This window comes from Xiphias gladius, chromosome 18 (assembly GCF_016859285.1).
Source record: "Xiphias gladius isolate SHS-SW01 ecotype Sanya breed wild chromosome 18, ASM1685928v1, whole genome shotgun sequence".
NCBI lineage: Eukaryota > Metazoa > Chordata > Actinopteri > Istiophoriformes > Xiphiidae > Xiphias > Xiphias gladius.
This window is the reverse complement of record NC_053417.1, coordinates 8,833,895-8,854,944: the sequence shown is the minus strand read 5'-3', so window position 1 is coordinate 8,854,944 and position 21,050 is coordinate 8,833,895. Positions and strand designations below refer to the sequence as shown.

Below are 21,050 nucleotides of genomic sequence, written 5' to 3'. Positions count from 1 at the left end.
AAATTGTCTGCCTCAGCAGTCCCAGAAACCTCGTCTAAGTGTTACCCTTGAAATCTTCCATGAGATCATGTATAAAACGATCCCCCCCTCTGAGGAGGGGAGACGCTGGGACTTCCCATCACAAATCTCTGTGTGGTCAAATGAGGGAGGGTTGTATTCATGACAACCAGCAATTATTTGTATGAACATGTGTTTCTCTCTGTGTGTGCTGGAGCGTTTTAACTCAAACTGTGTGATATGGAAAGTAACTGAGCGCATTTACTCAGGGGCAGGGCTGAAGCAAAATTTAGAGGAAATTGTACTTCAATTGAGTATTTCCATGTTGTACTACATTATACTTCTACTCAAGAAAGAAGTATTGAACATTTTACTTCTGGCTTTTAACTGACCAGTATGATTTTCAGTGATTCATCTGACACTGAGTTTATATCTTCCACTTTGTGTTTTACATTTGGCTAAATCTAAATATCCCCACCGACGGCAATCCATACTAAGGATTTACGGAAAGATGGCTGTAATTCTGATATTCATCAGGTCAGAAAACAGATGTCTTTTTTCTTTACCTGACGAAGCTCAGACTGTGATCAAAACGTTGTAAATAAAGTTGCGTTTTGGAACCAGTGTGCAGGCATTAGTCTAATTTTGATATTTACCATGATCTCTCTGCCCTTCCCACTTGCAGCTGGAGACCAAAGCTGGTAAAGCAGCAGCAGCAGCAGCAGCCCTGTCATCAACTGATGCATTAGATCCTCCAGACCTGAAGGTGGCACTGAAGAGGGAGCGTGAAGAACACCAGCACCTCCTGGCTGAGTCCTACGCAGCTGTGATGGACCTAACTAAACAGGTAAAAGCTGTATGTGTGTACCAAGTTGGGCTGGAAGGCAACTGGCAAACAGTAACTTTGATAACATGCACAGAGGAAACATCTTATTTGCAAACTATAAAATCGTCAGGGCTGTTTGGATATTTTACCTACTACCTGTCTCCTAACTATTCAACAAGCATTGGTCTGTGATCAGATTTGAGGTAAGAAATACACCAAGCAGTTGCAGAATCATGCACTTGAAGTCTCGTATTTTTAGGATGTTTCTAATAGCAAAAAAATCTTTAGGCTAGGGTTTTTTAAGTTTTTTCAATTTTAAGTTATAAATAGAGCCTGCAATTTATTGTTTGTATTTTACATCAAGAGTTGCTGTTTACTTGTACATCATTGTGGGTATTTCTTCTTCTAATTCTTGTGGTGTGTATCTACATCCATCTTTTCCCCTCCCCTTCTTGCCTCCCCCTGCTGTGACCGACCGGCGGAACCATCAGCTTCAGATCGGAGAGAGGAACTGGGGCAGAGAGAAGCTGGAGCTGTTGGAGAGGTTCAGCCAGGAGAGAGCTCAGTGGGAGCAGAGACTGAGAGAGGCCACTGCACAACAGGGGAAGGTATGACAGGTTGTGGGTGTTTGAGAGAGCGCGCACACGTGTGTGTGTGTGTGTCTGTGCGTGTGTGTGTGTGTGCATGCGTGCGTGCGTGCGTGTGTGTGTGTGTGTGATGTCAAAGATGAAGAGATAAGGAGCAAGTGTATCTTTGGGATGATGGAACCTGAGAGGATGAGTGTGTAGGTCGAAGATAAGGAGGTACATCAAGTCGGTGGATCTGATTCCTGGTAAGCTTGTCCCAGCACATTCAGTCTCATCGGATGATTTCACAGGTTCTCTGGAATGTAATTGGAAAAATTAAAAAAATCTCAAGGTTTGAGAGCCACAGTAAGGCTTAGTTCAGACTGACATTAGCATTTCACCAAAAAAACCCAGCTTCTTCATTCATTCATTTCAGAGAGACCACTGAATATAAGTTTAACCTTATTCAACTTTTTTTTTATATGAACAGATAATGTGTCTGACAGACACAAACAGCATCTGAAAATCTCCTGTGGTATTTATGCGCCTCCACGCCCACTGAGCTTTCACTTCACTGACACCATTTGTCACAGAAGTTTCACCACCGGAGTCATAACTCAGTCAAATCGAAATGCATGTTTATCATGGTTACCTTTAATCTGGACCTCCTCCCACCGCATGCACAACCTCCATGTGGTGCAAAAGAGCTGCTCTAAAATAAAAAGCTCCCACTCTTTGATTCTGAGGGAATGACACCAAATCAATCAACCAGATTTAGTGTGGGGGCTTTAAATCACTGAAAATATCTGTGTAGTCAAAACTGCACTGTCAACACTGGAAATGTCAAAACAGCAACGGTGGAAAGAGTGCTGGAAAATTGCACTCAAGTAAAAGTGTTGTTACTTAAAAGGAATTTTACTCAAGTCAAGGTTAAATTACTTGTGCTCAGATAAAAGTCCAAAGTAGGCCAGTTAAAAACTACTCTGAGTAAAGGTTACTGCGTTGCATTTTTGAAAGCATTGGTATTTCAAGGCGTAGACGCCGTTCCCAGGTGAGAACCGCACCGAAAGCAACCAATAAATTCCAGTCGGGCACTTTGCAGACTGTGATAAAACTGATAATTACAAACATACAATCAGTTGGCAGTTTACTAGGTACACCCAACTAAAACTAATGCAGTCTGATACAATAGTCCTGCAGTGAATCCTACCTTCATGAAGGTTATAATGTTGAAATTGTTTCAGAGAGTCGTTGAGTCAACTGTATGATCATTTTGAAGGATCTGTGTGTCTGTACTGCATTATCCAGAGGGATGTCTCTGTTATTTAGGCTACCCTTACTGGTATGAATTGGGTGGACAAAATAATAGAAACACCTGAATACCACGGCGGGTGTCCATAGACTTTATGTTAGCAGTATCAAGCTACATAAATCAAATGGCTGCTACTTCTTAATTAACAGCAGGATAAAGCAACAGAAAATGTGGAGCTGTATAAACAATATCAACTCCACAGCGGCTGCAGCCGACAAACACAGACCCTAGTCAGCATTGTTAGGTAGCACAGTAGTTGTCTGTGCAGTGAGTTACAATAATCAGTCGTTTGTCGCACTCACCTGTCTGAACATCACTCTGTGAGTCTTGTGCACCGCAAGGTCCTCCACAACATGCCCTAAATCCAGCTTCTCTGCTCATTCTTTCTCAAAGCAAGATATGGTACAACTGGTCCACTCAGCCTCTCCGGTCTCACTGGGCTCCTCCAAGTTTTCAAACACTGAGCTGAATGAGCTCTGCAGTCGCAACAGGGAGTCAAAACCGCGGAAAGATGGCGCACAGCTCACTGATGGTAGAAGTGGATGCAGAAGTCACAGCTGAGGGATCCACCCTGCACAGTTAGACCTGGCCCAGGTGTGAATGCACCCCTCTCGCCCCCTCACCCTGGGTCAGTGGATGTAAACACTTAGACCGTGTATGTAGACCGTGAGCTGAGAGCGGCTCCTCTCTGAACACGGAGCTCTGCCCTCCAGTGGCCACAGACCATGATGCCGCAGACCTACGAGCAGTTTCCACTCTACTTCACCTGATCTGCCACTTTTGATTTGTTGTTGTTGTCCTCACATGGCAATTCATAAGTTCATCACGTGACTTTTGTTTTTACTAGTTAACGATTTCGACTTTAAATGTAGCAAAGTAAAATACTTGAGTTAAAAAATGCAAAAGTAAGAATGAAATGAGTTCTTTTTTTATAAATACTACAAAAAGTACAAGTACACAAAAAAAGGACAAGATTAAATGTTTGTTGTTACTTCCACCCCTGCAAAACAGACCTAAAAATTCGCGTTACCACCTGCTGTCTTTAAGGTGGTAGTTTCATCTCAGGATACTTTTGTTGATCCGGACAGTAACCACACAGCCGTTAATGCCATAATGTGAGTAAGGAGAAGCCTCCCTGGTGTTGTTGCCTTTCTGCGGTCGAGCTGTTTAATTATAAGCTGAGCTCACTGGGAAAACATGGTCAGTCAGATCTGCTGATTGTACACCAGTGCAGTCACTGCCAAGCTGCTGCAACACGTCAGGGAGGGACACAGAGGGGTTTCATCAGTGTTTCATGTGGTCATTAGTTAGGGTTGTTTCCACAAACACACACATAGAAAAGAAGACCCAGATACACAGCTGGTAGGTCTGTGCTCCTCCAGCATCTCTCCTCTGACTGCTGTATCCAGCTTTCTTTGAGGTTTTCAAACTTTTTTTTTTTCTTTCCCCTTCTCGTCCAGCCGCCTCCTCTTCCTTCCTCCTCTCTGTCTATTGAGTGGGATCCCATCTCACTCCATCCATTAAGTGGCTGTGTCCGGCATTGGGAACTGGGCAGGAGACCAATGCTTGTCATAATTAAATTCACTCTGCTCTCTGTCTCAGTCTCTCTCAGTGTGTCTGTGTCATGCTCTGTCAACCACAAATCTTGTCTTCTATCTACTCTACTGATATTATCCTGTTGGGCCTCTCAAACTCCTCTTGACATTTGACATTTGATTATAATGCCATCAGGCCGGATAGTTTAAGGGTTGCTTGAGGTAGAGCTATTCAGAGTCACTACTCTGATGTTTTTCAAGTGCTTTTCTGTGATATTCAGGCTTGTTTGTTTGTTTTTTTCATAGAGATGTCAGTTCAATTTATATGTATGTTTATGGCGTTGTACTGGACTCTACTGGAATAAATTCAGATGTGTGTCTAATATTCTGCCACCCACATGTTTGTAAATAAGGGTGAGAAACATATAATTGAATTTATACATTTCTGATAATGTCAGCTAAAACAGAACAATATTAATGTTGTAAAGGTAGAATTTATGGCAGAACTGTTGTATTAAATTGCAACAGATAGTACAGATGTACGTAATAAACTGGCCATTGTGTGTCAGGGAGAAAAAATGTACTTGATGGGAAGGGACAGGAGTCTTTTATGTGATGGTTTTATCGGTTGTAGCTGGAATTTTTTACTTTCCAATACTGTGTAAAAAAAACCAAAAAAAAACAAAAACAAGGATCTGACCAAAAAAGTACAAAAAGGTTAGGTTTTTTTGGGCTTTTGATGTTAATTACTGTCATTTGAGTCTTTATTATCCAAGTAATGTTTGCCTTATCAAGTCTGAATAACAGGATTTCAGTCATTATAAGATCGCCCCATTAATTATAGCATGTCCATTATTTTATTCAATTCTGAAATGAATAATTCTAAGTTAAAGTTTCATTATTTTTACATCCAGATCGCACACAGGATAGACTTTCTACCAAAGATAAAGAAAATAAAGAGAAATGTTTGCTGTAGCTGCTACAATCTATATTTAGCAATCTGTCAGTAAACACATCCAGGCTGCCTTTCCTGCAGTTTAGTGAGTTGCAAGTGAAGGTTCATCAGTGTATCTGCACAACTGAACCCATTATCTGCATATGTCCTTTTCCCTTCTGCCACTCTCCACATCACTTTTCTTGGTGGGAAAATGGCTTCGGAGTGAGAGATCAACCTTCAAAGTGTGAAACACACTGACTCAGCATCCCTGTGTGTGTGTGTGTGTGTGTGTGTGTGTGTGTGTGTGTGTGTGTGTGTCACAGACAAATTATACCAAAGTCTCCACTTCCTGCTGTCAAAACAGCTCCAGAGCAAATGGATAGCAAAGAAAGGAATGTGTGTATAATAATGTCTTCCGGGGTGTGGAGAAAAAGTCGCTACAGGAGCTATTTGTGCAGATTATGCAGGTCATTTAAATGCTAATAAATTGTAAAGAGCAGATTCAGTGATTTCCTTTTCACTGACAGTCTGGGCCATCTTTGTCCTCACAGTCGAAGTCATCAGGTGGCGAGACCTCAGCAGACACAGTCGTTGCTAATGGAACAGGATCCCCAAGGTAACAATTAAAAAATCATATTCTTACAGTACTTAGTTTGAAATTAATTCTTAACGTGGAGAAATTAGAAAATTTCCTAAACGAACTGAAGTATTTGGTTGGCTTTATGAGCTCTTTCATCATTGCTTTTCGTATGCCAAATGTTCAAAATGTCTTCGTAAAGCAGGGTAAATTTGTCATCTTGAAAGCAGAGCATGACTTCTTTTCTGTTCTCTCATCAACTCATTGTGGTTTTTATAAAAGGACCAAATCCACATCAGAGCTGGATGGCCCAGAGGTCAACGGAGCAGCCAACCAGGAGGAGGAAATCCAGTTTGCAGTCCCGCCTCCTTTGATTCGCCCAGAGTTTGGTGACCTCACCGGGAAGAATTGGACCTACCTGACCAATGAAGTTAATAACTTAACAATTTTATACATTAACTGGTTTAAAATGTGCTGTAAGTTTATAGTATATTATTATTATTTGTCATCTGTCTTTCTTTACTTTCTAATGTTTGACTTGACTTTTGGAAAAACATTGAGACAAAGGCTGGATTTAATTCTATATCATGTTAAACAACATAGTAGTAAAATGTGTAATAATTTCATACTGTTCCACACGTCATAGACCCCAGAAGTTGGGGATACCTGTAAAACCTGGGATGGTCCCAGCGGCTCCTGCGGCAGCCTAGTGGGATCAGAGCTGGATCTGGAGTCCGTCCAGAGGAGCTACACTGCTCCAGACCGCACCGGCATCCGGATCTACTACAGCCCTCCTGCCGTGCGACGCATAGAGCACTGGAGAAGGAACCAGGACGCCAAAGAGACACAGCAGGCGCAGAACGGGAGCTCTTCCCTAGGACCGAGTGGCTGGGACGCGGTGGAAACCCTCGAGGTTCAGCGACAGCAGCAACCCTCATCCTCCTCCTATTCGTCCTCGTACGAGCAGTGGCTGAGCTCACTGTCCAAGCAGCACAGGGAGCTGCTGGAGAGTAGAAGCGGCTGCATCGCACATTCGATCCCCGCTGTCGTCAGCAACGGCGTTGGTAGCTCAGCTGGCAGTGTGGTTGATGGGATGACATCCTCTTCAGCCTTCCATGGCCTGGAGATCGGGGAGATTTCAGCCAACTTAAGCGATGACATGAAGGAGATGACCAAGTGTGTCCGCCAGGCCATACGCTCTTCATCTCTGGAGAGGAAATCTGGCAAGGAACCAGGAAGTCAGGTGTGATTTCATAGTCCTGAGCTACTGGTCTTTGATGATTTCCCTGAACAAAAGAGAGCACAACACTTGCTCTGTTGATAACATAGCTTTATTTTTAAAAAAAAAGATAGATAAATAAATGTTACAGGTATGTGATGTAGGCCTATGGCCAAAAGGACATAAAAAAAAAAAAAAAAAAAAAGAATTCAGCAATTTTAGTTCAAGCACATTGACTTAACCTGTTTGAGCAGACTTTTAAAATTTTTAGTATGATTATATACTGTAGTAATGGGATGATTTCATGCAATGATATGCAATGCAATAATAATCATTTTTTAATACTTTCCATTTTGATTCTCCATCCTATCAAGTAATATTGGTCTATTCTTTTTTTTTTTTTTTTTAAATAAAGTACAAAATTGCCAGTGCTGCAAGTTTATTTGAATCTGTTAATAATTCAATAATCTAGTTTCAAGAACTTTGTAGTTTCTAATGTTCTGGGAAATTCTTAAAACAAGCCGATTTTTACTGGAAACTAAAATGATGTGACTCAGGCTAAGAAAATAAAACATTCAGGACTCACTCAATGACAAAAATGACTTGATAAGATGGAGATTTTTGCGGAAGACTACACACAAGTTTGCCCACTTTAGGTTTAAGGGGAATCATTCAGAATCCTCTCTCTTCTTTAGCACTAAACATTCTCTATCACACCCAGGCGGTTGGCACGTCCACCAGGTCCACGCAGACCGCTGCCCAGTATGTCAGCATCGGGCTTCAAACCGACAACCTTCCCGGCAGCAGGGGGGCGGGGTTACACTCCAAAGCCTGGTCTCCTCGTCCCTCATCAACAACCGCCTCCTCGTTGGTGTCGGCACGAACCCGGCAGATATCAACATCACTGGATAAAGTTCACAGCCGCATCGAGAGGCCATGCTGTTCACCCAAGTATGGATCACCGAAACTACAACGCAGAGTGTCTTCTGGTAAATTCATTTTTTTCCTCAGCATTTGTTTTAACCCAATTTATGGTAGTATGGCTCTCTTACTCTGCTTGATGACTTTTCAGTGTATACTATAATTTTTTTAAAGAGAGAAATATCCAACGGTTCTGTTTGCAGGCTCCACCTCCAGACTGGATGGGACTTCCTCCTCCAGGGACCGCAGCCTGTGGAGCCTCCAGCAGAGACCCATGGGTGGAGGCGGAGGCTCGGCCTGGGCTCGCTCCACCACCACCAGGGACAGCCCCGTCCTCAGCGGCCTCACCGACGGCCTCTCCAGCCTCTTCAGCGTTGTGGAACACTCTGGAAGCACAGAGTCGCTCTGGAGAGGTGACGGAGGTAAGATACTCATCAGACCCTTGTTTATACAAGTGTTTATGGAAAATAGACTTTTTTCATGATTTCATTATTTGACGTGTAATTAGCAAAAGCACAGGTTTAAAAATAAAGTGAATGATGGCTGAATTCTTTGGTTTCGGGTACCTGGTATTGTGCATGCTGGCTCACTGTCATGACTTACTGGGACAATCGGACACAACAGAGCTATGGTTAATGTTATTAGGTCTGCTGTGCAAAACGTCCGTCCATAGCTATATTTACTGCAGGCATTCATGAACTTTTAGATTTCAAATTTGACCATTTCCTTGCCCACAAATTTAATGCCGTGTTTTCTCCAGACTGTTGTCTGATGTCAGATTCTTTTGTCAGATTTTAAAGCCACTGAGAAAAAAACTGTATTTTCAGCTTTCTAATGCAACATGTCTCACTGCAAATATTAAAAGGAAGAGCAGGCTCACTATCAATGAATCTATCGAGTATTTTTTGAATAATCTTAGTAAATTAGTAAATTAGTAAATGAATTAATCATAGTAAACTGACATTTCGTTTTATCATAACAAAAGTAAAAAACCCAAACATATTCAATTTATAATATTATATAATAGAAAAGCAGCAAATCCTCAGTTACGAGTAACTGGAAAGTTTTGCATTTTTGCTTGAAAGATTAAATAATTAATGAATTATGACTAAGTGTCATGTTGTACCTGGTTTAGGGTTTTGTTTAAAATATTTGGTTAATAAAATTATTACTAGAAAGCAGAAGGAGAATTAAAATATCTCAAAGCCTCTGTTCCTTTTAATTAAATTTTGGAAGTCACACTAGAAACATGCCTCCAGTATTTAATTATCGCTGTTAACGCAGAGTCAGTCTGTCAACCACATCTCATTGAAATCATTGTAATACCCATCTCTGATCCCTGTTTACCATTAGGAGCCAGTCAGGGTGCCAGTCCGGCACGGCAGCCTCCAGCTGCAGGAAAACCCTCTGGGGTGGCAGCCTGTGGATCTGAACCCAGCTCTCAGCGGTACGGAGGCCTGGTCCAGGAGTTCTTCAGGAATGTCTGCAGCAGCCGTGGCCAGGGAGGAGTCACCCTGCCGGTGGAGAGAGCGCAAAGAGACTCCATGGGCAGCCTCAGAAGTCTGGGAGGCGTGGGGGGGTTCAGCAGCATGGATGAGCCCAAGCCAGAGTGCGTGTCAGCTGGGGTTGGAGGGCTCGGAGCGATGGCTGGGTTGGGTGGAGGCAACGACAGTGTGACCAGGATTGTTAATAAGAGGTTCATGAGACAGACGGCCGGGGAGGAGATGGTCAGTATCATGGGAGGAGGGAAGGAAACGATGAGCAATGTCGGGGCTGTAGGATCCGGGACGGAGGTGAGATTTTTTGAAATGTGTTTTTATTTTACACTTTAAGAGGACCACACCAGTGGTTTTGTTTTACTTTTTAATTTACATTTGACTTTACATTTTCAAATAACTGTTCTCAGTTTTATACATTTTAATGTATTTCCTAACATTCCTCTTGTTTCTGCACAATTTGAAAAATGATTAGCAAACTCCTGAAACTTGCTCAGGGTATTTAATCTATCACTGTGACAACACTTGGTAGTGCAGATCAGTTTAAATGTGCACTGCATTACCTGTAATTCTATGATATTTGGTGTTTACTATGATGGATTACACAATTTAAAGTTGTGAACAGGAATGAAGAGTAGTTGAAACCTACAAAGACCAGACGGACCTCACATAACGAAAGTTCCCACCAACATTCACAGAGTTTTTTTTTTAGTCTTGGAAGTCAGAGAGGAGCAAGTTCTGAGCAACCCAGTCAATACAGAGACAAGACACTTTGCTACAGGTAGACTATGATTATGGTCGTGTTGCCAGGCAAAAGAAATTCCTTCATGTTCCTATACCAAAATGCAGAGTTTGCCTTACTAATTTATACTGAAATCTGCACTGAAAAGAAAAAACAATAGCTACTCTCTCACTTAGCACACTGCACTAGTCTGCTGTTTGCTCACAGTTTTCAGCTAGTTTCATTTTTTATTATTATTTCTGCTGCTCACACATGTAAAGTCAGTGTCCCAATTTGAGTTTTGAATATCAAACAATTTTTAAATAATCGTAATGAGAACGACTTGTAACGACTGGACCGGAAAACTATGGGCATAATTTTATTAGCTAACTGGCAATACCAGTTGACCCACACTGGTTTCATCCTTCACAGATTAGTCATCACATCCAAATCATATTCATATTTGGTTCAACAATCACAATGTGTGTGTCCTCCACCTTAAAGCACATTTCAAACATCTATAAATATTCATACACAGTATAATAGAACGGAACACCAATACCTGCATTTTTAAGTAGATAAGAGGCCTCGTTAAACGACACCCTCTCTTTCCCAGGATGCACCCTGTGACTGCGCTGCCCAGACTTCCTGCTTAGCCCGACCAACAAGAACAGCAGCTCGCCATTCACTCGGGCAGTGCAAGCACCGCCCACAAGAGTCTCCAGCGGCAACCGAGGAGAAGAAGGACGCCTGCAGCGAGTGACGACACTTCTACTGCCACATGCAAAGACACCCAACAAACAGGAACACACACACACACACACAAACACACACACACACAAAGCAATACTGATTCTAAACAAACACTAAACACCATTGCCATGAAAACACACTTTCTCACACTTCTCACATCACCAAATGTACAGACACACCTACAACCTGCCACACAGGCACACTGCCAGACATAACACACACTGCTGGCACACTGCACAGACTGCCCCACAAACCCACTGCCACATGCCCACATTCATACAGTTATAATTACCCCCCCCCCAGAGAGAACCCAGGCAATATTACACTTGTCTTGGACTGTACCATTCTGATGCCAAGGACAGCGAGGACTGACACTCCAACCCAGCAACGGATCCAACCATCACAAAACTACCAGCAGGACAGAAAACATAGACACACACATAATCTCACACACTTAACTAAACAAAACCAACTCTGTGAACTGAAGAGTCTAACAAGTAATATGATGTCACGACTGGCGCTACTAAGCCCCCCGAAACCACCGGCACCATCCACCACCACCCCACCAATTTACAGAATAACAGGTAGTACAAGTGGTCTGTTTTGGTTTGGAAAATCCATCTCAAAAACATCATATTTCCAGCGTGCTGTTGGATTCACAGCTAAGCGAGAAGAAAGAAAGGATGGAGTCCCAATTTGAATATGCATTGAAAGTGCATGTTTTCCTATCGGAGCTATAAAACTGCAGAGAAGACATCTTTAGCAACTCTGAAACCATCAGCCTCTGAGACGTAATCTGATGGAAAGCTCAGATGATTTCTCCACAGATGATTTCTCTCTGAACCTTGTCATATACACAGCTGCTGCGCTGGGAAATGCAGTCATACCACTTATATTGATTACCACAATAAAATCCAAGCAAGTGTCTCCAACATGGACATGAAAAACGACACATCTTGATTCTAGCTTTCATTGTCTCTTATCAGCTCCCAAAAGCAAGAACTCGAGGACTGTTGGACTACGTATCCCAGCATGACCAGACTCAGACTCCATTGATGGATGTCTGAACTTGTCAGCTCTTAATGAGACCATAAAACTGATCTCAGAGTACACCTCCTACCATTGTTGTTTAGTGGCAAACCTGAACAACAAAAATCTCTCCAGGCTCCTTAAGATGTAAAAATCCATTTTGTTCCCAAAAGAACTTTGGCCAAAAATGCAGGGACACTTTGTGGCATCATAGCCATGTCTTAAACCTTGTAGATGTAAGAAAACCTATTCAAAGGTGTTACCTTCCACAGTCTGAAAGGGAGATTATCATCATGGTTTTTGAACTGTTGCAGTAGGCAGAAAGTGCCTGTCTGTTTAATATTTTTGAGATATTTCTTCCTTGATGTCAAGGTTCATCCATAAATCAGGCTGATGATCTGATAAAGATATCTGGTGTACAGTCCTACAGCACACTGTCCTGAAACATTTCGGTTGGTTACACTGATTGGGGACCATTTCTGATTGATGGCAAAGTTAACCTAAAAGCCCCTCTGCAGATTTTGCTTGGCATGGGATAGAGATCCGCTGATATCACTTTTTTTCCACTTGTACCAGGTTTTCAGAGTGCCTCAACCACTAGCTTGGGGTTATGGTACAGAAGCCCAAACCAACACATGAAATTTATTCCATTTATCTCTCTTCTGTAGTAAAGTACAAAAAAAATCATGCTCTTCTCCACTGACTTTACACATTTCATTTAAACTTTTGGGAATCTGATTTTCATAATTAAGGAATTATGATATTGACCTATTATCAGTGCATCTTAACCCTCTATATTTCATAGAATCAGACATGAACAGCAGGACAGAAACACTGATACTCAGTGTGTCCAAACTCATCTACCATCAACCAGAAACACTCACTAACACTAAACTGTGTCCAAGGAGAATTTAGTCGATGAATTCCTTTTACTAGAGAAACCATTCAGACACCAATTCTCTATGTGTGTGTATGATTTGTGTGTGCGTTTGGCCGTTCAATTCTCAGCTTTCTGTGTAACAGTACATCATTCCTAAGTCTATTTAATACTCAGCTTTTACTTCCTCCTTTCTCACGTTCATCTGTCCTCGTTTTTTTTAGTGCTACACCGATGTGAGCTAATGTATGAACCCTATACACATTTTTGAAAATGTAGCGTTATAACGAAATCTTGATAAACAAGCAGTTAAGAGCTGTGACTGTCCAACTGCGGAGTACTTAAAGCACTGAACGTTTTTACTTTTTTAAAGAAATTATTTCATTAAATTCTTAACTTACTTATTTGATATTTCCAAACTTTAATCAAACAGTTGTTGTAGTAAATTAAAAATGTAAATCCTTTTTTTATCTATTTAGTTCCGATGAAAGAAAATGTCTTTTAGTAAGATGTCTGCACATTATGAGAAATATCTGAGAAAGTTGTAAAAGACTGAAAAATATGTTATATTAGTGAATTGAAGAAAAAAAAAACTGTTAATTGAAATCAGTTGTATTTGGAAGGGTTTTTATTACATTTTTCTTTCTCCTATCCATTTGTTTGCCATGTCATTCTCTTTCTAATCAATCAACCAATATTCAAAGTGCCTGTCAGATTATTAGTCAGCTCACACCAAAACTGGACTCCATATGAAAAACACACAAACAAACCCAGCAGGCCTTTTTTTTTTTAAATGAGTAAGATTGTTTTTTTGCACATGATTGCGAACAGGCTGTACTAAAGCTACAATTAAGTACTGTACCACAGTGGAACAAGGAAAGAATGGTTTACAGGTATAGTAGGATATATTAACTTTTTTTATACCAAGGGTTGTTGTATTTCTGGAAAGTAAATTATTTTTGTTTAGTTTTGTTTATTTTATATGAATGTTTTTGCTGATTTGCCTGTTGTTTCTATTCTTTCTATTTAGTTATCATGGTGCTACTTAGTGTAAAATCTGCTGTGGGCTTGCTGCCTTTAATGAGGCATCTACCAATCTATCCATTCATTATAGATTAATTAAATATGTCAAAGTTTGCGTATGAGCAACAGTGGAGTGTTTCATCGTCTCTGCACACAATCTAATGACTCAGCAGTTTAAAATAGGGCATTACAGTAACAGTGCATGTATTTAAATAACACACTTAGGAAAACCCACAGTCTAAATGCTGCTGTCTGTCTCCACTCCAGCTCAACTGCATGAAACCAGTCGCCGCTTCAAAAGCTACAGGAATAGGCTGTCTGAGTTTTGACCACAATTATACAACAGGTAGTTTTAGCCAAGAAATCTGATTGGTTTAAGACCACAGAAATAATATGACCTCAATGAAAATGTTTCCAAGCGACCCAAAAAGCACAGCTAATAAGGTTGAGTACACATCCATTCCTTTCCATGTTCCATGATATTTCCATCTTTTGAAGCTTTGTAGTTGCATCACACAATTAAAAACCACATCTGGTGTAGTTGGTGAAGTGTAGATCCCCATACTTCAGGGTCAGCTGAGAAAAAAACATGAGCCATGAAAAAAAAAAACTGATTTCCAAGGATACCAAGACACAGCAAACTTTAGTCTTTAGTCTCTTGATTTTCAGCTTAAAAACAGCTCAGTTAAACTAAACAAAGTGTTAGCTCGCTAACAAGCTAACAGGTTCCCTTACCTTACCTAAATGTAACAATGCTTTTAACGAATACTCCACCGAAATCAACATTCTGAGTATCATATACTTACCACCCGAAAAGATGGTTCTGAAATGTTCGCAGTTTGTTTCGCCGCAACTGTCTTCCGTGAAAATACATTTTTCAATGTCCATGGAAAGTTCTCAAACCGCACTGCAGCTTAATCAACTACTTTGCTGGCTTTCTGTGTGCTGAGCATGTTTCAACGACAATTATATATTTGCCAAATATGGCTAAATATACTGCCTCTGTTTGACGCTGGCCTGGTTAGCAGTTGCATTTATTGCACACGTATGCTATTGCTAAGTATGCTAACATAGTCAGCATTTAAAAACAAAGCTACTCAGTGGAGTATTCCCCAAAGTTCATAATCAGGAGGTCTGGTACATTTATCAAACCTTAGTTCAGCTATACATCAATTACCACAGCAGCTCAACATCCAGGCTAAGTTGTTTTTCTAGCCAAGAAGTTAAAAGAAGCAAGAGTGGTAATGACTCATTTCCCACTTTTGACAAATACTAACCAATAATACTAGCTTCTTATGAAAGTGCACGGATTACAGTACATTCTGCATGTTGTCAAGACAGTGATAGCTCACTAGCTAGCCAACATGTTATTGTCCACACTCAAAATAGTTCAGACGCATTAGTGTGAGATTTTTCAAATGACTGAGTTAATTTTTCCGCTCACTGGCCCATTAGCTGGGGGTCTGAGTCGTCCCACAATCTGTGCCACCACACACCAGGATGAATAGTCTGAAACCACAGAGGGACCTTTATCATACCCTAGGTTTAGCACCACCTATGCTTTTTGATATATAGCAAAACTACAGAATCTGTCACAATAAAACCATTGATCTCGTATTCATTCTTAAAATCTTTCCATATAATTGGCAATTTGAACTGCGACAGGCAGAACTGGGACAGTAATAACAGGTCTAAACAGTTAATATGATTTTTGTTTTAAAATTGGAAAAAAATGCGACACCTAAAAAAAATAAAAGCACAAACCTGAAACAAATCAACTTTTTACACAATGTTACAGAGATTTGGCATCATGTACTCTAAATAAATTTATAAAATATTGTGTTACTTTGATCATTCACAATTTGAGTACTAAAATCCTTCCAACGCTGAGCTATTTTGTGATTTAATGTTAGTCTTTTCAGAAGTTCCTGATATGCCCACCTCATTGACATAGATGAAACAAGATGAAAAGTTAACCTGATTCAGTTCTAACCCGTGCACTTTCTAATACTCTGAGACGCATCACTAAATACCACAAAAGATACTTCTAATGTATCTTTGACATAATTATGATCACTCATCTGAACATATTTGATGCCCCTGTGCCAGGGCCTTAGTCCTGCTGTCATTTAATGTCACTGTCAATGAGAGAAGGTCACTTTAGTGCCTTTCCTCTACATACTGTATGATGATGCCAAGTTCCAGATTAATTACATGTGGAATTAAGAATTATTGTCTTAATTTGTTGTTTTGCAGTACGTGTAGACTGATTTGTGTTTACGTTATTAGTCAGTGGTTGCTCTGCTACACACATTGTGACCGACAATAGATGTTGCAAGCCCATATGGGATCTCCGTGTAAAGGTATAAAGAGTAGAGTATGCCTTTAGAAATGAGTTTTGCTTCACTTTTGTGTGACCAGACCTCCAAATGGGTTGAAATCTCGGACCAAGGTTACGTTTTGATTAAATGTTTTTCTGCTGATATAGCAGAGCCAAGCATCAGCATATATTTTATATGATATAAATATATGATAAGAGAGACAAAGTGAAGATTCCAGGTTGTGGATAAAACTGCCACTGTTGTTCTGCAACATTCATGTCATATGAAGGATGCAAAAAACACAGAATAAGGTTTCATGTTTTTAACTGATTTGAACACAAAAGAGTGTGGTCTTTATTACTTAAAACAGTAAAAATATTTGTTTTCTTAATTTCACCGCTATATTTGATTTTATGATTATTTATTAGTATATCTCAGAGCTACTGGTATTTACAGCAACCTGGACACATTTTCTATAAAAATATGAAATGGCACAGTCAGCATAAGACTCAAATCGCTTTCTGACTCCGATGTCATTGGTCAGTTCTGTCTCTGCCTCTGCAGCCTTTCCACCTGTTTGTCAGGTGTCTCATTTGCTCCTCCCCCTCAGGTTATAAGTTCTAGGCAATGCAGCCAATGACAGAACAATTCTACAGGTCACTCAGCATCACCAGCCAATGAGAGATGAGTTCTTACAGGTTGCGTGGCACAAACCATGAGTCTCATTGTTCCCTATGTGTCTGTAAGCCTGTTAGAAAAGTAACATCTTTCCAGCCTTTTTAACGTGTTTCCATACCATTCATATGATTATTACATCCTGGCAATATGTAAATGATTTCTTAGCTGTTGATAATGTTAGCTACACTATTACCTAGAGGCGGCCTGTATATTCGCTTTATATAACGTACTCTTGTCATTTTTAAATAATGCTTGATTCTTGAATAAAAGGAGAATGCAATGAAAGCTGAATAAAGTGAGTACATAGTAAGTAAATTTGTCCCTTTGTATTGCAACTTGAAAAGAAAGGAAAGGCTTGTACTCGCTCTGTCCTTTTGTTTCTCTGAGAAAAGCTGAATGTCAACAGCCGATCTGAAACCAGGTCTCTGTGGAAGTATGTAGCTCTCTCCCTTTATAGACCACACTTGAGCATTTCTGCTGTACATAGGCACATTTTGAAGCTGATGAAGAATGAAAAACGGCAGCAAATGTTAAAGAAGTTACATGAGAAAATTTGATCCCGGTGGATTTTTAAAGGGGTTGGGAATTTTTGTTTTTGCAACCAATGTAGCTTGCAAAACAAGATATTATAACTGCCTCCTGTTTGTCATAGAATTCACAAATAAATGTTTGTTGGAATTTAGCTTGTTTTTTTTTTCTTGTTATTTTTACATCCCTATACTTGGGTTAAATAGTAACTGTCCTCTTTTTTTCCTGTCCTCTCCTGTCTGTCATCGACACAGATTATCTGCTCGTAGTCAAGCACTCATTGGGGCGTTCCTTATAAAACGGTGAGCGTTGCTTTTAAGAGAGCAAAGAGAGGTAAGGATGTGAGAGAAGACAGAAATAATGAAGTGAAGATGATATAGAGAGGAAGAATAGACTGAAAGAAGTTTACAAAAGTCCTCATACCTCATTGTCAAATTAGGCAATTTGTTAAAAATGTCCATATTCAATTCATGTTAGCATTTTCTGATCTGCCACCTCTTTGGTAAGATATAGTTACAGTTTTGCAATTAAAACTATTATCCTAAGGTTAAGAAAAGATTGTGGTCATAGTTCAAAGAAACCCACCTGGTAGGAGATGCAAAGGGAACTGCAGCCTCCGGTTTTAAACGCCTGAAACACCCAATCATCCACCCCGATCTTTTCTGTTGAGGCACCTGTACACTGCGATTTCAGGCTTTCCCAGATTAAAACTGACAATCAGGAGAGAAACATGGTGACCTTTTCAATTTGTCCAGTACGCTGGTTTGTGACAAAATACCTGCAAAATGAATAACATCCTCATCAGCCTCAGCTGTATTCTATGTTTAGTGCCAATGAACCTATGGGAGATTACTATTATCATTTAGTGATGGGGCCATATAAATAACAACGGTATGCTACTTCCGCCTTCCACCTGAAAGGCATTATTCTCACAACCACAACAGGTTAGTTGTCAGGAACTTGTCATTGTTTCTTTGTTTATAATCATTTACATTTTTCTATATACCAATAAATGAGGAGTCGAAGAGGAGTGCAAGCAATTGTGTTATGAGGTTGGAAATATAGTACCTCCCACATGATTATAAGGCCCTAAAAATAGAACCTATTCATTTCTTTTTGTTGAGATAAAACTGTATTTGTTTAAAGTAAGAACTCCTTTGGGTACCTTAATTTCATATTCTAGGCCATAAACTACACTGCCTTATTAATGGTCATTTTTTTTCAACCATATCAAACTTGTTTAACATTGGAGGTAGCTGCAGACAACCTGACTTTCCGCCCTGGCCACAACTTCCAAGAAATGTTGATGGGGACATAAATGCAGTCCCACAGATAAGAATGAAAAGATGTTATTAACATGCCTCGGCTGAGAACGTCCTTATTGTCTCTGGGAATACAGGAAAGCTAAAGAAGAGTCCTGAACCATTAGGGTGGACAGTGGACAGATGGTGTTTTGTTGAGATTCAGCATTTGGTCAACACACAATATGAAAGCTAGTATTATAAAGAGAATGTAATTAGGAAGCCGATAACTCCCTATTCACTGTAAAGCAGCCAAAACTGCAGACTAAACAAAATCAGTATTTGATTATCATTTTTCTGTGAAGAAATATTCATTTTATCCTTTTGTTTGTCTTCAATCTCCATATGGCTCCAAGTTGCAATTAAACTGGTGTCTTTTTGTAAATCTGGGTAGGTAGGAGGGAAACAAGAAATAAAGTGAAACTGAACGGAATGAGACGAGAGAGAGGCCAGAGAAAGTGAAAAAAGGGAAAACGAGCTAAAAAAAAAAAGAGCTAAAAAAAATACAGGAGAAAAAGAAAATAGCTCCAAAGATGGGAAAGAGAAAGAAGAAAGAATGAAAAAGAAAGAAAGAAAATTGTCTTTAGAACTGACTTAAACAATCCAGCACAGTGAAATTATGAATCACTTTGCCAAATTGAATTGTTTTGTTCAATTCAGTTGAACGATTTGCAGTCTCCACGTAGTTTGTTCACTTTTTTTCCAAGTTAAACTATCGCATAACTGTTCATCAGTTATTGAACACATCACCATTCTTGGCGCTGCAACGTTCAGTGCTGACTGCCTCCAGCTCAGTAAAATGCTCCTTATGTTGCTAGTCCGGACTGTTAGGTTCAGTTCAATCTACGCACTGTTTATATGGGTATTGGCTTTACATGGTTAATGTCTTATTAGAGTAAAAACAAGCTGGAGAAGGATGCCGCCAGTCCTGATGGACAGACGGGAAGTGACCTCACCACAGCAACATTTGAAAACAAAGGCACCACTTCCTGTTTTGACTGAACTAACACATCAGAGATGGAATGGTAATGCTGGGTAGTTTGAGGTTTTTTTAGTCTAATTTGTCCTGGGAAGAGAGTTCTCCTCCTTTCCTTTTAGACCTGGACCTACATCTATAAATACTTACTATATTGTTGAAGGGAATTTTTTATTAAATTGTTTGATATTAGAGTTTGTCCTAGTGCCCAAAGTGCAGGAGAGTCACCACTCCTCTCATTTTAAGTAGTGTATCCTGCTTGCCTCGTAGTTGTTTTTCACTGGACTACAGACTCGCTGGTTGTCTGCCTTTTCTGGATGTTGTGTGCTTTCCAGAACATTGAAAAGGTTTTGATGAAAGTAGTGTTTACTGCAAACCACAATATATACCGTAGCTCTCAAATCAATTGGATCAATTCAAGCAGTGATTTTTTTTTTTTTTGGTATATTGAGTAGTTAGACAATGAGGGGTTGTTGTCTGAAGATCTTCCTTAAACAATCAATTTCTATTGTCTACTCATCAAACTGAAAAATCAATTCAATCAGAATTGAATGATTTCTCCCAATTCAACCAACTCAGGGTGTGGGATTACCGGAGGCGTAAATAGTAAAGAACGTTACGCAAACCTACGTCTAACTTTGTCTTAACCTTTACTTGTTTTTATCTTTTCTAGACTTCTGCCTTACAACTTAACCCTATGGCAGTTCTTTTCCCAACAGAAGAGATGAGGATTATTTCAGTGGGACGAATTGATGGATTAAATCCCGCTGTGAAGTTTCGGCCAAACTAATGAATGGATTTAAATTAAGCCAGGGAGCAAAGGATGTCATGTTAACTGCAGACTTAGACTTAGGAGGCACTGAGGCTAAAGATATAAATCTGTGTGAGTGAATGTGCATGTAGTCTAAATCTAGCTAAAAGAGGTCAGTGTTAGAGGAAGCTTGAGGTGGTCTTATCTCAAAGCAGCCACTTAAGACCCAGCAGTATTGTTCTGTATCTGTCCAGCTATCTCTGGGAACGGGTCGGTCATGTACAAGTTGAAGGGAGCAAAGCAAAAGACTAAGTATCCATCATAAGAGTAAGCAATGCCCTTTTTTCTTTAATTTTAGAAAGGTTGGAGTTGCTGTAATAAATCTAATGTCAATAGATCCTTTGTCAGATATTTCTTGATCTAATCACTAAACGGGAGCATCATGACTCAGACTTTTCATTTCAGTTTCATTGCAAAACGAGGCTGGGTATTCTGTACTATTCTTGCTGTCAACAAATCACATATAAAGACCACTTTCGCTGATGAGCAAAGGACACAAAACAAAAAAAAACTTAAGTACTTGCAAGTTGCTTACTTTTGCCTACAATTGCTGGCAGTTTAAATCTGAATCTAAGCTGTGCTAGGAGTGAAATAACAAATAAAACAAATCAAATGTGTGTCTGACTTGTGGTTTGAGGAGGATTTT

The 21,050-nt window shown here is 40.0% G+C and overlaps 1 protein-coding gene across 4 annotated transcripts in view; it reads left to right on the top strand.

Annotated features, from left to right (window-relative positions):
• The window catches only part of soga1 (suppressor of glucose, autophagy associated 1), a 105,740-nt gene extending 88,308 nt beyond the window's left edge, over positions 1–17,432 (top strand). For all 4 annotated transcript variants that reach the window (XM_040152348.1, XM_040152347.1, XM_040152346.1 and 1 more), the window contains 9 exons: positions 683–844; positions 1,315–1,431; positions 5,725–5,789; positions 6,033–6,180; positions 6,397–6,993; positions 7,691–7,958; positions 8,094–8,312; positions 9,244–9,683; positions 10,724–17,432. In XM_040152348.1, coding sequence (XP_040008282.1) covers positions 683–844; positions 1,315–1,431; positions 5,725–5,789; positions 6,033–6,180; positions 6,397–6,993; positions 7,691–7,958; positions 8,094–8,312; positions 9,244–9,683; positions 10,724–10,870 — 2,163 coding nt within the window. In that variant the 3' untranslated portion in view covers positions 10,871–17,432. The remainder of the gene's footprint in view (positions 1–682; positions 845–1,314; positions 1,432–5,724; positions 5,790–6,032; positions 6,181–6,396; positions 6,994–7,690; positions 7,959–8,093; positions 8,313–9,243; positions 9,684–10,723) is intronic.
• The last annotated feature ends 3,618 nt before the right edge of the window (positions 17,433–21,050 follow it).